This window comes from Helianthus annuus, chromosome 9, assembly GCF_002127325.2.
Source record: "Helianthus annuus cultivar XRQ/B chromosome 9, HanXRQr2.0-SUNRISE, whole genome shotgun sequence".
Taxonomy (NCBI): Eukaryota; Viridiplantae; Streptophyta; class Magnoliopsida; order Asterales; family Asteraceae; genus Helianthus; species Helianthus annuus.
Genome location: NC_035441.2, coordinates 23841878 through 23858305, shown reverse-complemented (window position 1 = coordinate 23858305; position 16428 = coordinate 23841878). Strand labels below are relative to the sequence as shown.

Genomic DNA, 16428 nt, shown 5'->3' with positions numbered 1-16428 from the left:
AATACTAAAGGTTTTATACACACAGACTTACACATGAACTCGCTCAACTTTTTGTTGACTTTTTAAACTACATATATTTCAGGGAATTAATTGGATCTGGCAAGTGTTACATGTTAGACAAGCTGCTTACTTAATAAGGATGTCATCCAGAGTTGTAGGGTTTGGGAAGTGCAACTCCTTCCTGGACGAGTTGCGTGTCTCTTATCCTTGTTTTGTTGGTAGTCTTTCGTTGAGTCTTACGAACTCGTTTTAAACAAGTAATGTTTTGTAATGCATTTTGTGGTTGATGTTTTAAGACAATATGTTATGCATCTTTCTAAACTATTTTAATGGATGAACATCACGTATTTTTATCATATAGCATTGTTGTGATTGTTGCTATGGTATTAAGAAGTCACACCAAATAAACCCACGCTTCCGCAAAAGCCAGGGTGTGACAACAATCACCAAATCCATCGCGTATCAAATATTATCCATTAGTATATTGAAAGATATGACTTTTTTATTATTGGTATATAAAATTAGATTTATTAAACCCGTGTAATACACGTGGTTTTATATATATACCTTTTTTATTATTTACTATACAAAATTACATTTATTCGACCCGTGTAATAGATGAGGGTTTTTAAGATATAACTTTTTTATTATTTGATATATAAAATTAGATTATTCAATTCGTACAATACACGGGGTTTTTAAGGATATATATTTTTTATTATTTAGTAAAGGAAATTACATTTATTCGACACGTGTAAAACACGTATTTTTAAAGATGTAACTTTTTTATTATTTAGTATATAAAAATTACATTTATTCAACCCGTGTAATAAATGAGGTTTCTTAAAGATGTATTATTTTATTATTTGGTAAACAATATTACATTTATTCAACTCGTGTAAAACAAGCGGTTTTAAAGATATAACTTTTTTATTTGGTATATAAAATTATATTCATTTAACCCGTACAATATGGTTCTCATAGATATAACTTTTTATTATTTAATATATAAAATTATATTTATTCAACCTATGCAATAAAAGAGGTTTTTAAAGACATATTGTGTTATTAATTAGTATATAAAATTCATTTATTCGACCCGTGTAATACACGGAGTTATAACCTAGTAACTACATAAAAAACACTTTTATAAAAATCTGCTTTAAAAAGTTTATATCGTAGTGTTGGCACATCTAGCGACAAATATGTGATCAAAATTACACTGGTCGCAAAACTTGCAATTGCCAGCACCCGGTCGCAAATCAGTCGTTAAAAAGTAGTCGTGAAACAGTCGATAAAAAGTATTCATAAAACAGTCACTAGAAGGCAATCACAAAACTTGCAGCTTTTGGGACCAAAGCTCCCCTCGTTAACTGCGGGCGTAAATTATTTACCGGTAGCAAATCTACCGCAAAATGCTATTACTAAAGCATTTTACGACCAAAAATGCGATAACAAATTCCCAATTTTCCGATAGTGGTTTTATGAACATTGGCCTTAACCGGTCCATGCGGCTTCCCGGATGACTTAGTAGTGTATTAATATTGAAGATCTGTAGTGTTCCCATGATGCACATCTCATTTACTTGCTGAAAAAGAATTTCGTTTTGAACCGGTCATTCAAAACAGAAGAGATTTGATAATTAGTTAAAAAGAAACTCTATTTCAACATGCTAAACAGTGTTTGGGACCGTGTTGTCCACAGCAGCTGCTCATCAACAGGGGCAGGGGTTTGTCTTTAATAGGCTAGGGTTTTGATGGGGTACGGTACTAGACCCGACCCGAGCGGTCGGACTTCCCGTTACTTGTTGCTTTTATATTAATTATTTATTATTGTTGATTACTAACCCAACCGCGAGACCCAACGCGATGTAGTTTACACTACTTTGGGCTGGGGCGTGTAGAGATAACCCCTAACTGGGCCTGGCCCATTGAGGTTAGGGGAGGCCCATGTCCCTTATATAAAGATGTGTTCACCTCATTATTAGGGGAGGATGGATGGAGCCGCCACACTTTTTGTTACTGGAAACAGGGGATTCTTTCCCCTACCGGTGATCTCTACAGCTCCGTTTTCTTGTCTTCTCCATTGCAGATCTAGGTTCAAGAGGAAGACCAAGGTGTGATTCTTCACCCTCATGGAGAAAGCGGTCCAATCATCCCGGCGGTGATACCGTGTTTCTTCATTGGCGCCCACCGAGTATATGCTACACATTTGTTGATCACATCTTGTTTTATCCTCAGATCTTCAGATCTGTATTCTTAGAGTCACACTCTCGATGTTCGAATGGAGAAACCCCAAAGATCTGTGTTACTTTTCCCAAAAATTCTAGATCTATGATCCCATTCGTCATACATACTTTACTCGGTTTCAAACTTCCAGATCAACACAAAGAGAAAGTCATTGATAAACATCCTCCGATTTATTCTATTTGAGCACAGGATGGAGTTTATGGGTAAACATTTCCTGGATATGGGTCCCTTCATGATTGATGTATAAGTCCAGGACAACAACTTTCACAACGAGTTCAACCCGGTTTTGTGCACGACGCGAAGATCCAGAACTTCCCAAATCCGGTACGTGGTCTTTTTCTCCGAAACCACCCAAAAATTATAACGGATCTGGTAAATTTATGAACAAAACTTTATAATAATCCAAAAATCTCTTGAAGTTCACAATAGAGATTAAAGATTACTATTGATATAATTATTAAATTATAAATAAAATTCTGTGACTTTGTTTCAAACATAGACATAGTTTTGTCATTTAGCCAGAAAGCATGACAGGCCAAGTGTGTGGCCGACAAATTTTGTTGTTTTGCCTGAAACATATTAGCTTACACTCTGCAAGGTGGCCCACATATATTAATTATATTACAATAGTTTATCTGTTCATTTTGAAGAACTCATGAAATCTTCATATATCCTGTGGCCTGTGAGTATATGCAGACACGCTCTACTGGGGGATGACCTCCACTTCGCCCAGCGTGAGAAAAAAAACCTCTATCACCCCGCGCATGTTTGATAGGGGAGTAATTTGGATACAGCAAGTGTACTTACTTACCTTTGCAAGTTATTGTTTTCTTATTTTTCCAAATCCAAAAAAAAAAAATAAAAAACCAATAAACAAACAAAAACAAAGCGGGAAGCTGCGCTTGCTTCTAGCACTCGATTTTATACATATTTCGTTGGAGTTTTTTAACCTCAGCTTTGTTTTAGAAGTATTAAAAAATATTTTTGTGATTATGGAACCACAATTATAAAATATTTTTGTGGTCTACTAGTCTCGCGCGTCGTATATAGGTTGAAGCCTCCACAAAAACTTGAACATAAGGTTGCACTGATGTCATACTTACACAATTAGTTTACTTTTCCTGCTTCGAACTTTCTTGGGAAGAAAGCTAAAAGGCTTTCTAATCTTGAAAATAGGGGGAGAACTAAAAATACACGTGAGGTAGCTTATATCATTTGATTTATATCTCCACTTTTCACACTTAGTCCATATGCAACAACATTTTGCATTAATGCCCCTTGCTATATCATAAACTAATGCTTTATGACACCTTCTTGCACACTACATGAGTTGGTGAATACCTTTTTAAACTATATCATTAACTAGTATATGGGCATGCATGTATATTGACTAGCACGATCGTATCGTCTATATCTGTACAACTAGTACCTGAAATTTGATGGCATAAACAAATAATTTTTGCCATTAGAGAGGAACAATGGTTGTCGTTTAACAAAACCTCTACAAAACCATACTTCTCCTTTAAAAAGACGTGAGTTTGAATGCCACCGTGCATGGCAGACGCCCAGCCCGTTGTCCGCGCACATTCTGACGAGCTCTGTAGCACGCCAAACAAGCTCCATCGAGGCGTGCGCCGCACATGCCGGACACCTCGCGCACGAAAAACAAGCTCCGCCGAGTCGTCGCGAGTAATCTCCGTTGCGCGAGAATACTCCGCGCGGGTCATCTCTGCTGCGCAGGCATGCTGTGCCCACCATAATGCATTATCAAACAAGTATAAACCTTGCGCCAAGTGTTTCATCGTAAAACGGTAAAAGAAGCTAGAAAAGCTCTGGTCTTTAGTATGAAAGATTAAAAGGCATGCCTGAACTCATTTTTGAGTTCACAGGTCTCTTTTTGAACTCTCACAACAACTTGCAATATCTTATATAAGTCGTCATCCTGAATTTTATGAACTGACACTTCTAACCCCCTCAATAGTGACAAAAACCCTTTGTCACAGACCGACTCAAAGGAGTTTCTATTATATCACACTATTTACAAAATCCATCCTCATAAACATGGTGAGTTTGGACACAACCTCTCTTTTTTAACAGGTTCACACATGAAAGAAGTAATCATTTTAAATTCATACGTAAAAGGCCGCTTGCCTAATTCTTTATATGAATAAGAAACTAAGCAATGCATTTATTAACGCCTTTATTTTAAAGTGGTCAAAACATTAGAGTGTCACGATGGGACCTATCCCTTATAAGCATGCACAGCGTGGCTAAGGCGAACAAAAATGATTCAGTGAACAGTGACTTTCAGGATAAAGACGAGTGTTCCGCTTATAAAAATTGTTTTGTATTTTCTCATGATTTCAATGTACTAACATTATTTGGTAGTAATGAACTGAGAAGCTGGCATGGTGTAACGTAGTCGTCGAAGATCAAAATTGTATTCACATATTACGGAGTATGGATGTATAGAACGAGCACCTCTTAAGGACAGCGTTTCAGTACAATGTTTTCTATACATCAGACTCGTTATTACGACTTACCTTGTCAACTTATTTGCAGGACTGGCAATACATTCAATCGGTAAAACGCAATGAGTAACCCTCACGCACGCCGATGAAAGCCTAAAAAGCGCCTTTACATACGATCACGTAAGTCGCCACACGCGCATGCTCCTTTACTTACGAGCACATAAGTCGCCACACGCGCATGCTCCTTTACTTACGAGCACATAAGTGCCACACGCGCATGCTCCTTTACTTTTGAGCACGTAAGTCGCCACACGCGCATGCTCCTTTACTTATGAGCACGTAAGTCGCAATACGCGCATGCTCCTTTACTTACGAGTACGTAAGCTGCCACTCGCGCATGCTCTCTTACATACGAGCACATAAGTCGCCGGCTGGCGCATGCTCCTTCACATATGAGATTATGAGCACATAAGTCGGCGGCTGGCGCATGTTCTTTTACATACAAGCACGTAAGTCGCCACGCGCGCATGCTCTTTTACATACGAGCACGTAAGTCGCCATGCGCGCATGCTCCTTTACATACAAGCACGTAAGTCGCCACGCGCGCATGCTCCTTTACATACAAGCACGTAAGTCGCCACGCGCGCATGCTCCTTTACATACAAGCACGTAAGTCGCCACGCGCGCATGCTCCTTTACATACAAGCACGTAAGTCGCCACGCGCGCATGCTCTTTTACACACATGCACGTAAGTCGCCACGCGCGCATGCTCTTTTACATATGAGCACACCAGTCTCCAGGCGAGCTTGCTGCTACACATGCAAGCACGCTAATCTCCATGCGGCCATGCTGCTTTACATACGAGCGTGTGGGTCGCCCGCGCGCGCATGCTTAGCCATATATGAAAACGCTTACAAAACGTAAATTGTGCTACAAAATGCACGCACCACTTTGGGCATACGCAAAAACACATTGGCTAAAATAAAGTTTCGCTTACACCTACAATCCTCAAGACAAGCCACATCTCCTTGCTTCACGCCACATTGTTGTTGCGGCACAACGGAGGATTAGCGCAGGCTCGGGTGGCCACTTCATTATCCTGACGCAACTTTATGCCAATTCTCATTCGCGATAACCTGCTCAAAGTGGATTAACACGTGCAAATATTGTAGACAACAACTTACACAGATTCAAAAAACTATATATATATATATATATATATATACGTATGCTTCATGGCCTAAGACACGCGCACCATGCGAAGTCACCAAAAGGTGAATATTTTAGAGTAGCCACACGACTGTGTGCGCACTGCTAAAGCTGGGCCACACTCGAAAATCATCCGAAGGGAAGACAACTCATCTAGTCCAGAATTCCACCCACTTGCCATCCGCGCGTGGGAGCAACACTGGACTGGGGGGGACCTGAAGGGGTATGGTCCCAAATGCTGCATCAGTCATACGCACGTTGGGACCTAACCACACTCAACCGTCAAAACTCAGCCAGTTCCAAGACTCGTGCACAAGACCTAACCACGTACGCGCAACCTTAACAAGCTCATGGCAGTGCGCTTGTACAATTATACGCGCGCCATCAACTAGGATCAAGCAAGCACCATCAAAGCATCTAACTTCTTTCTTCTAAGTCCAGAGCTCCAACCATTTACTTCGCGCATGGTGCAGCACTGGACTGGGGGGACTTGAAGGGGTATGGTCCCAAAAAGCCGCGCAATTCTTCCTCCAGGTCGCGTGACGGACCATACTCCTTAATCAACTACATTCTGATCTCATCCTCGCGCGGGTAGGGCAACACTCGACAGCGTCGCGCGGGGTCTAAAGAGGCCAAATCAACACCCTAGCATCCTGAAGTCAAGCCTCCAAGCGCCCATACCGTGCGCAGGCCAGTACCATGCGCAGCAAAGCTCGCGCAAGGATGTGGCGTAAAGGCATCTTAAAAGTACAAAGGGCACAAATGGCAGACGAAAAGAGCCAATACGCATCCTCCAGGCTCTGCTCAATCATGCTCCACGATCATCCGACATGCAGGAGACAAAAAGTACTCAAGGACACCTACATGTACCAATCACGAGGCAGAGACACCTGCCCCACGATCTCCACGCTGATGACAGAGACCGACAATAGTAACCTCCTGCAACCAATCAGCGTGCGCCAGGTTTGCCCAACCAGTATCATGTAATATTCACCGCTCAATTATCTCTACTCACAGCGAAACACAGACGCAACAAGCATGGCCAACAACTTTCCCGCACCCGGGCGACAGGTAAGCCTAAAACTCAATCTTTACTTTCGAGCACTCCTAACAAGTCTAGTACTCCTACCACGCTTGCAAGCGGGAGCAGCACTAGACTGGGGGACTTGATGGGGTACGGTACTAGACCCGACCCGAGCGGTCGGACTTCCCGTTACTTGTTGCTTTTATATTAATTATTTATTATTGTTGATTACTAACCCAACCGCGAGGCCCAACGCGATGTAGTTTACACTACTTTGGGCTGGGGCGTGTAGAGATAACCCCTAACTGGGCCTGGCCCATTGAGGTTAGGGGAGGCCCATGTCCCCTATATAAAGATGTGTTCACCTCATTATTAGGGGAGGATGGATGGAGCCGCCACACTTTTTGTTACTGGAAACAGGGGATTCTTTCCCCTACCGGTGATCTCTACAGCTCCGTTTTCGTGTCTTCTCCATTGCAGATCTAGGTTCAAGAGGAAGAACAAGGTGTGATTCTTCACCCTCATGGAGAAAGCGGTCCAATCATCCCGGCGGTGATACTGTGTTTCTTCAGGTTTGCTATTCAGAAAGGGGTAGCGGCGCAGCTTGTTGCTCGCTTACCTGCGATATTGATGTAACTCGGCCTGTTCATATATATATATATTTAATTACAGTTGAAAAAAAAATGACAGGAATCAGAAAACGTGATCTCTTACTCTAATTATGTTTATTACAAATTGAGAATGTAATAAACAAGAAAATAGGTGAAAAAGAACGTAATCCCAAATAGATACAAGATAGTAGCTGCGTTTGAATCTCACATAGACCAAAGATATAAATATATATTTTTGCAGAAATAATCATCAAATAGCAAAAATTTTAATATATTTAATTTGATTGGATGGTTAAAATACAATATCTTAAATATTAATAAAAAATAAGTGGTATTAAAAAATCAAAGTTAATACTTAATTGAAAAATATCATGTTTTAAAAATAAATTTAACAAAATTTATAACTGCACGTCAATATTCATTTTTTAAACACACATTTTAACGACTATATATGTTAACAAATTTGCATTGTATTTTATTCTGTTAGTATAATTCAAAGGTGTATTCAACCGTGCAATGTATATGTTTTTTAAAAAAACATAACTTTTTTTATAACTAATTATATAACATTACATTTAACAACTCGTGTATTATACAAGATTATAACATATTAGCAACTATATTAACGTCATTTTTTATATTATTTTTAAGTTATATTCTACTAAGTCATATATAATGGGTGTTAATATTAACACATGGTAAAATCTTGTTTTAACATGGTGTATACGGGCCGTATAAGGTTATACGGCCCGTACATAATAAAATGAACTAACAAAGTGTATGGGCGCAACCTTTGTCAGTTCATATTATCCTATACGTGCTGTATAATCTTATACGGACCGTATACACCATGTTAAAACAATCATGATCGTATATAGCTTTATACGGGCCGTATAATGGTATACGACCGTATAGATAGGATTTCCTTTTTTGAGTTAATATTCACACATTATGATTTCGATCTGGCAGTCTACATAGTGTTCGGAACCATCAAATCGAATGGCTTCTGCTATCAAGGAAAACGGGTTTCATTTTTCTTTTTCCTTTAACAAATCCCGTTTCATTAAAGAGAAAGAAAACTCAGATAAACGACCATTCAATCTGGCAGTCTATGTAGTTTTCTTTTTTTACTTTTAAATAAATCTCATTTCACACATTCGTATTCGTCAATTAAACATCAATTGATGTTGATGTCCTAGTTTGGTGGTTTGTTTGAGTTTTCTTCTGATAGTTCAAGTCATCTATCATCAGTCATGCTTGCTAAAAAACACAATCTCGTTCCGTATTTTCTCCTTTTCTAGTTCTCGAAGAATCTCGTTCCGTATTTTCTCCTTTTCTAGTTCTCGAAGAATCTCATTCGGTATATAGATGTCAATCATAGTTACACATGGCAATTAAACTTTACAAACACCATCTAAAAACTTATATAATATGCTTCATATATTAAACATAAATAAGTAAAATATATTCCTCTATTCATTATTCCCACCGACGTAAAGTTCATCGTTATCTGCTCCATGTAGTAAATAGTTAATATGATTAGACCACGAAAGTACTCCATCCGGTAGTTAACAGACGATCGTTGGCAGGGTTCTGGCGACAACCCACATGGACAGTTATTAGGGTTCAGAAAACGAAAATTCGTTATATGTATTTTTATGTATCAACATGCGATTTATTTTAGAGGGTTCACCTCTGAGAGTGTTTTTCCTTTTCTAATATCACTATATTCAAGCATTCTGAACCCTAGTTACAAACAACTCAACAAACTCCGGATACTGAAAACGCTATCTAAAGAATCACTAAAATTTATTAAACGACAACAGGCCCGCAAAGCCCATCAACGACTGCGTCTTGTGGACATTGAGACAACAACAGATAATGAACGAATTGTTGGACTTCTTGTTCCAAATGCAGCTTTAGGATCCGTACTTAAAGGTCTATCTCTCTTACATAGTTGATAGATTAGACCACGAAAGAACTCCATCCGGTAGTGAACAGACGAATAACAGTATCATTTAGTGAAATTTAACGTACATACTGCATTCGAAAATCCTTGCATCACAAAGCCACTGTGTTTACTTGCAGTGTACAGTGTTCTAATATCACCATATTCAAGTATTCTGAACCCTCGCTACAAACAAACCAACAAACTCCGGATACTGAAAATGTTATCTAAAGAATTACTAAAATTTATTAAACGGTTTTTCAGTTTTATACAAAAAAAAAATTGTATACTGGGTCGTACAGGTGTATACGTCCCGTATACAGATCTTAAAACCTAAAAAACTAATCAAACCTCAAAAAATAAACACCTTTGGCCGTATAATATTATATTGGTCGTATACATATGTATACGGGTCGTATAATGTTATACGGTCCGTATACATGTAAAAAAAAAAAAAAGATTCCAGTGCATTTATTACTATGCAAAATCATTCTATACGGACCGTATAACCTTATATGATCCGTATACACTAGGGTAGTGTTTGGTATGCAGGAATGAGAAGTGGAATGGAATGAACTATTGCGAGGGAATTAAAAAAAATGTGTTTGGTTGGTCAACGTAATGGAATCACCCATTACATAAGTCATTCAATTCTCTCAAATTCATTCCATCCACTCCCACTTTTTTTTTCCCATTCCATTCCCTCTCTCAGCCTACGTCACAAACACCGCCCATCACCTCCACCATCTACCACCACCACCACCACCACCACCACCACCACCTGCCGTCGTCACCACCCGCCGCCAACCTCCGCCGACCACCACCACCGTCCGTCGTCGCCACCGCCGCTCACCGCCATCAACTATCGTCGTTGCCACCCGCCATCGAAAACGACCGCCACCCTGACCAATACCGCCACCCTCCGCCGACCACCACCACCATCCTTCGTTGCCACCACCCGCTACCATCAACCACCACCACCATCGTCGTCGCCGCCACCACCGCCCGTCGCCACCACCATCGACCACCATCACCGCCACCCGCCACCACCGCCACCCCAACAACTACCGTCACCCTCCGCCGGCCACCACCACCATCCTCCGCGACCACCTTCTGCTACCGTTGACCACCAACACCCACCGTCTTCGTCGCCACCACCATCAACCACCATCGTCGCCACCCGCAACCACCGACAACCGCCACCCCGACCACTACCGTGACCCTTCGCCGACCACCACCACCATCCTCCGCTGCCACCACCCGCTACCGTCGACCACCACCACCCATCGTCGTCGCCACCACCACCACCCGTCGCCACCACCATCATCCACCATTGCCGCCACCCGCCACCATCGACCACCACCACCCCGACCACTACCGCTACCCTCCGCCGGCCAACACCACCATCCTCCGCGGCCACCTCTCACTACCGTCGACCACCACCATCCACCATCGTCATCGCCACCACCTTTGACCACCATCGCCGCCACCCGCAACCACCGACAACCGCCACCCCGACCACTACCGCCACCATCTGCCGACCACCACCACCATCCTCCGCAGCCACCAACCGCTACCGTTAACCACCACCACCCACCATCGTCGCCACCACCATCGCCGCCACCTGCCACCACAGACCACCGCCAACCCCGACCATCGCCGCCGCTACCGCTAACAACTGTCGCCCACCGACCACCGCCACGGACCACAACTACCACCGACCACCGCCACCCATTGCTGCCACCGATCACCGCCACCACCTATCGCCGATTTAATTCATTCCTCTTTACTTACCTAACAAACAACACAATCTAATGTAATGATTTATTCCCTTTCTGTATGGTAACCAAACAAGACTATGGAATGTAATGATCCATTCCATTCCCTTATCTATTCCATTATGTCATACCAAATAGACCCTAGGGGATGTGAAATAAGATTATAATACATGTATAGAAAAGGCCTATATAATCCATGTTCAATCACAATTATATTATTATTACTGTAATAATAATAATAATAATTATTATTACTATATTATAATAATAATAATAATATTATTATTATTATTAATAATAATAGTAATAATTATTATTATTATTATTATTAGATGAAAAAGTTGAAACCTGTAGAATATGATTAACAGGTCCAAACCAAAAGTCTAAAAACACAGAAATTATTATTGGTCAAAATATGATGTTGGGATTGTCAACAGAATACAACGACGGCGTCGACGGGCAAATCAGGTATAATCTCTAGGCCATCGTTGAAGCCTTAACATAATCACCTGGAGCCCTTGAGCATTTGTATCTTTAGAAATCATGAAAACAAAAATAAAAAAGTAAACTATACAGATTGGAAATCATTTAATGTTCTTCCTATAAATATCAAACCCAAATACACCATACCTCATCAACAAATTCACAAAACCAGTACTTGAAAAAAAAAACAAAAAAAATATTTTATTATTAACTATGGCAGCTAATTTTGGTTTGAGTTTAGTCTTCATTGCCATAATGGTTGCATCTATGCAGTTTCATGGCACCATGGCTCAGACCACACACATAGTCGGTGACGCCTCGGGATGGACCATTCTTAATGGTGGCGCTGCGGCTTACACCACTTGGGCTTCACAACAAACCTTCACCGTCGGTGACGCTCTGATCTTTAACTTCACCAACCGACAACACGACGTTGCAGAGGTTTCAGCAGCGGCCTACGACCCATGCACTTCCACTAATCCCATCTCCCTCGCCACCACTAGCCCCGCGACCCTCGCTTTGACCACACCTGGCACACATTATTACATTTGCACCTTCACAAGTCATTGTCAAATTGGTCAGAAGTTAACTATTAATGTCTCCGCCTCCGCCACCGCCACGTCACCTCCATTAACTACTCCTACAACACCAGCGTCTCCACCTACCACCACTCCTCCATCATTGACTCCAACAACACCCACTGAATTACCATGTCCCCCCACCTCATCTCCGACTTCCAGCCCGTTATCGCCACCAACCTTCACCACCGGCAACACTACACCAACACCTAATAGTGCAGCTCCATCCTTTACGGCTGTGGTGCCTGCCGCTTTGATGGCAATTGGCTTAGCTTTTTTGAATTTTTAAATTTGTGAACCGAGGGACTACACTTATATTTTTATCATTTTATATGTCTTGCTTAAATTTGATGTATTTTTTTCTTTAGTTTTGTTGTTAATTGTTGGTGTTGGAGGTTTGCTTGGATATATATCCATTATGTGCTTGAGATTTATTGAATACTGAGATGATTTATATTTATACAATTATGCTTTGTTCCTCTTCCAGTTTGTTTATTTGATTCGTTGCTACATCCGGTTTTGTTGTCAGGTTGAGCTTCATAGCGTTCTTGAGTTTAGATATGAGCCAGATAACATATTATATTATGTATATGCTTGTAAATAGATATAAGGAATGTTGGATTAAAACCCGATCACACTCTTGAATATAGAAGGTTGTATTTTCTGTTTGTAAACTTAAATATATGAAAGAGAAATGGGTATGAATTTGCAGAGAAGAAAAGCGAACAAGAAACAGGTTACTTTATTCAATGACTCCACATGCCTTAAATAGGCAATCACATGCAACACTCAACGTAAACAATAGAAGACTTATTCAAAAGTTACCACTAGACTCTCCCTAATAACCGGACAAAACCTTGACCTCTAAAACAAAACTCTAAACAAACTACTCTCAACGTAAACTTGCATGACCAAGTTTAGATAGACTTATTCCACCACATTTGACTCAACAAACTAATAAAACACATGACTAAAATTAACTCTTGTTCACTTGACCCATAAAGACACTTGCTGACCCGTTCCATGACCCGTACCCGCCGACCCATCAAGATTATCTAACATTCACCCCCATAATCTCTATGTCGACCCGTTTCTTCAGAGTAGTGTCGGTTCATCTTCGTCTCGAATCAAATTCACCTCTTCTTCTTTTGTTTCCTTCTTAGGGCACTCGCTCGCATAATGTCCGTATTCTTGAAAATTATAGCATTTGATGTTTCGCTTGTCTCTATACCAACCTTGATCCTTTCGATCTTCATTGCTTTGGAACCGACCACCTCGACCTCTACCATAGCCGCGATATCTACCTTGACCACGACCACGTCCTTGTCCGGGTTGATCAAAATCACCCCGTCTACTTCTTTCCTCCCAATCTTCCTTTGTAAGCAATAAATGGCCTTGATCATCTTCGTCATCAAGGGATTTAAGCCTTTCTTCATACGTCTTCAATCGACCCGACCGCCTCTTCAAACGGCATCGTATCGACATCCGAGTACTGCTCAATAGACGCCACAATCTGCATATATTTCTTAGGAACAGAATTTAACAACTTTCTTACCATAGTTGCGTCTTCAAGAGTTGATCCTAAGTTCTTGAACTTCGCTTCAATCCCGCTTATCTTTCCCGCATACTCGTCTAGTGTCTCACTCTCCTTCATTTTCAGCTTTTCCAAATCGCTTCTTAAAATTGATAGCCGAGCTTTTTGAACTCTATCAGCCCCTAGATAACGAACCTTGATTGAATCCCACACGTCCTTTGCATACTTGTGTTTTGCGACAAGAAGCAAAACATCCTCCGGTAAAGACTGAAAAATTATAGCTTTGGTCGTGTAGTTCTTCTTCTCTTCCACCGTAGCTCCGGTGACCGGATCTATCGCCTCCCAAAGACCGTTCGCCCGTAGGATTGTTTCAACTAAAATCGCCCACGAAGTGTAATTTGTGTCCGTCAATTTCGGACATTGCAACGATATGCTACTGCTACCTTGGCTACTTACGGGTACAATCGCATTGCCTCCACTTGATTTATCATCCACCATTTTCAATACTCAAACATGAAAAATAAAAAGAGAAAATAAAACAAATAATGTTTCCCTTTTTTTTCCCTCTCGTACAGTAATTCTCCACAAGAATTTTGTTTGACTTTTCAACCACTAAAGACAAACACCCCTCAATTTTCAATTCACACAGAAATTTTTTTTACTTCTCTTTGATCACACAGATCTCTCTCTCTCTCTTTTTTTTTTGACTAAACACACAAACCACACACAGCAAGTTGAAACTTCCGATCACACAAGTCTACTGTTCTTGATTCACACAGAATTCCCCAAGATCACACAGATCTATTTTTCCCGATTCACACAGAATCCTCCAAGATCACACAGATCTATTCTATTCAACTCGTTGAAGCACACAGCCAAACACCTCCACACAGATTTGGTGTCTTCTTCTTCACATGAACATGGCTCACACAGTGCCTTGTTCACTCTCTCTACGGTTCACGAAGAACCCTTCTCGATCCCTGGTATGAGCCAAAGCTCTGATACCAAATGTTGGATTAAAACCCGATCACACTCTTGAATATAGAAGGTTGTATTTTCTGTTTGTAAACTTAAATATATGAAAGAGAAATGGGTATGAATTTGCAGAGAAGAAAAGCGAACAAGAAACAGGTTACTTTATTCAATGACTCCACATGCCTTAAATAGGCAATCACATGCAACACTCAACGTAAACAATAGAAGACTTATTCAAAAGTTACCACTAGACTCTCCCTAATAACCGGACAAAACCTTGACCTCTAAAACAAAACTCTAAACAAATTACTCTCAACGTAAACTTGCATGACCAAGTTTAGATAGACTTATTCCACCACATTTGACTCAACAAACTAATAAAACACATGACTAAAATTAACTCTTGTTCACTTGACCCATAAAGACACTTGCTGACCCGTTTCATGACCCGTACCCGTCGACCCATCAAGATTATCTAACATTCACCCCCATAATCTTGATGTCGATCCGTTTCTTCAGAGTAGTGTCGGTTCATCTTCGTCTCGAATCAAATTCACCTCTTCTTCTTTTGTTTCCTTCTTAGGGCACTCGCTCGCATAATGTCCGTATTCTTGACAATTATAGCATTTGATGTTTCACTTGTCTCTATACCAACCTTGATCCTTTCGATCTTCATTGCTTTGGAACCGACCACCTCGACCTCTACCATAGCCGCGACCTCTACCTTGACCACGACCACGTCCTTGTCCGGGTTGATCAAAATCACCCCGTCTACTTCTTTCCTCCCAATCTTCCTTTGTAAGCAATAAATGGCCTTGATCATCTTCGTCATCATGGGATTTAAGCCTTCCTTCATACGTCTTCAATCGACCGACCGCCTCTTCAAACGGCATCGTATCGACATCCGAGTACTGCTCAATAGACGCCACGATCTGCATATATTTCTTAGGAACAGAATTTAACAACTTTCTTACCATAGTTGCGTCTTCAAGAGTTGATCCTAAGTTCTTGAACTTCGCTTTAATCCCGCTTATCTTTCCCGCATACTCGTCTAGTGTCTCACTCTCCTTCATTTTCAGCTTTTCCAAATCGCTTCCTAAAATTGATAGCCGAGCTTTTTGAACTCTATCAGCCCCTAGATAATGAACCTTGATTGAATCCCACACGTCCTTTGCATACTTGTGTTTTGCGACCAGAAGCAAAACATCCTCCGGTAAAGACTGAAAAATTATAGCTTTGGTCGTGTAGTTCTTCTTCTCTTCCACCGTAGCTCCGGTGACCGGATCTATCGCCTCCCAAAGACCGTTCGCCCGTAGGATTGTTTCAACTAAAATCGCCCACGAAGTGTAATTTGTGTCCGTCAATTTCGGACATTGCAACGATATGCTACTGCTACCTTGGCTACTTACGGGTACAATCGCATTGCCTCCACTTGATTTATCATCCACCATTTTCAATACTCAAACCTGAAAAATAAAAAGAGAAAATAAAACAAATAATGTTTCCCTTTTTTTTTCCCTCTCGTACAGTAATTCTCCACAAGAATTTTGTTTGACTTTTCAACCAC

The 16428-nt window shown here is 40.9% G+C and overlaps 2 protein-coding genes across 2 annotated transcripts; one reads left to right on the top strand and one right to left on the bottom strand.

The window, feature by feature from the left end:
* Window positions 1–11943: 11943 nt before the first annotated feature.
* On the top strand, window positions 11944–12790 carry LOC110874157 (cucumber peeling cupredoxin). Its single transcript, XM_022123019.2, has one exon. The coding sequence runs from the start codon at window positions 11988–11990 to the stop codon at window positions 12639–12641; it is 654 nt and encodes a 217-aa protein (XP_021978711.1). The 5' UTR covers window positions 11944–11987; the 3' UTR covers window positions 12642–12790.
* Window positions 12791–13447: 657 nt separating this feature from the next.
* LOC110875377 lies at window positions 13448–14384 on the bottom strand. Its single transcript, XM_022123574.1, has 2 exons — window positions 13908–14384; window positions 13448–13813 (listed from the first exon to the last, which is right to left on the bottom strand). Exons 1-2 carry the CDS (start codon window positions 14382–14384, stop codon window positions 13448–13450), a joined length of 843 nt encoding a protein of 280 aa, XP_021979266.1.
* Window positions 14385–16428: the final 2044 nt, after the last annotated feature.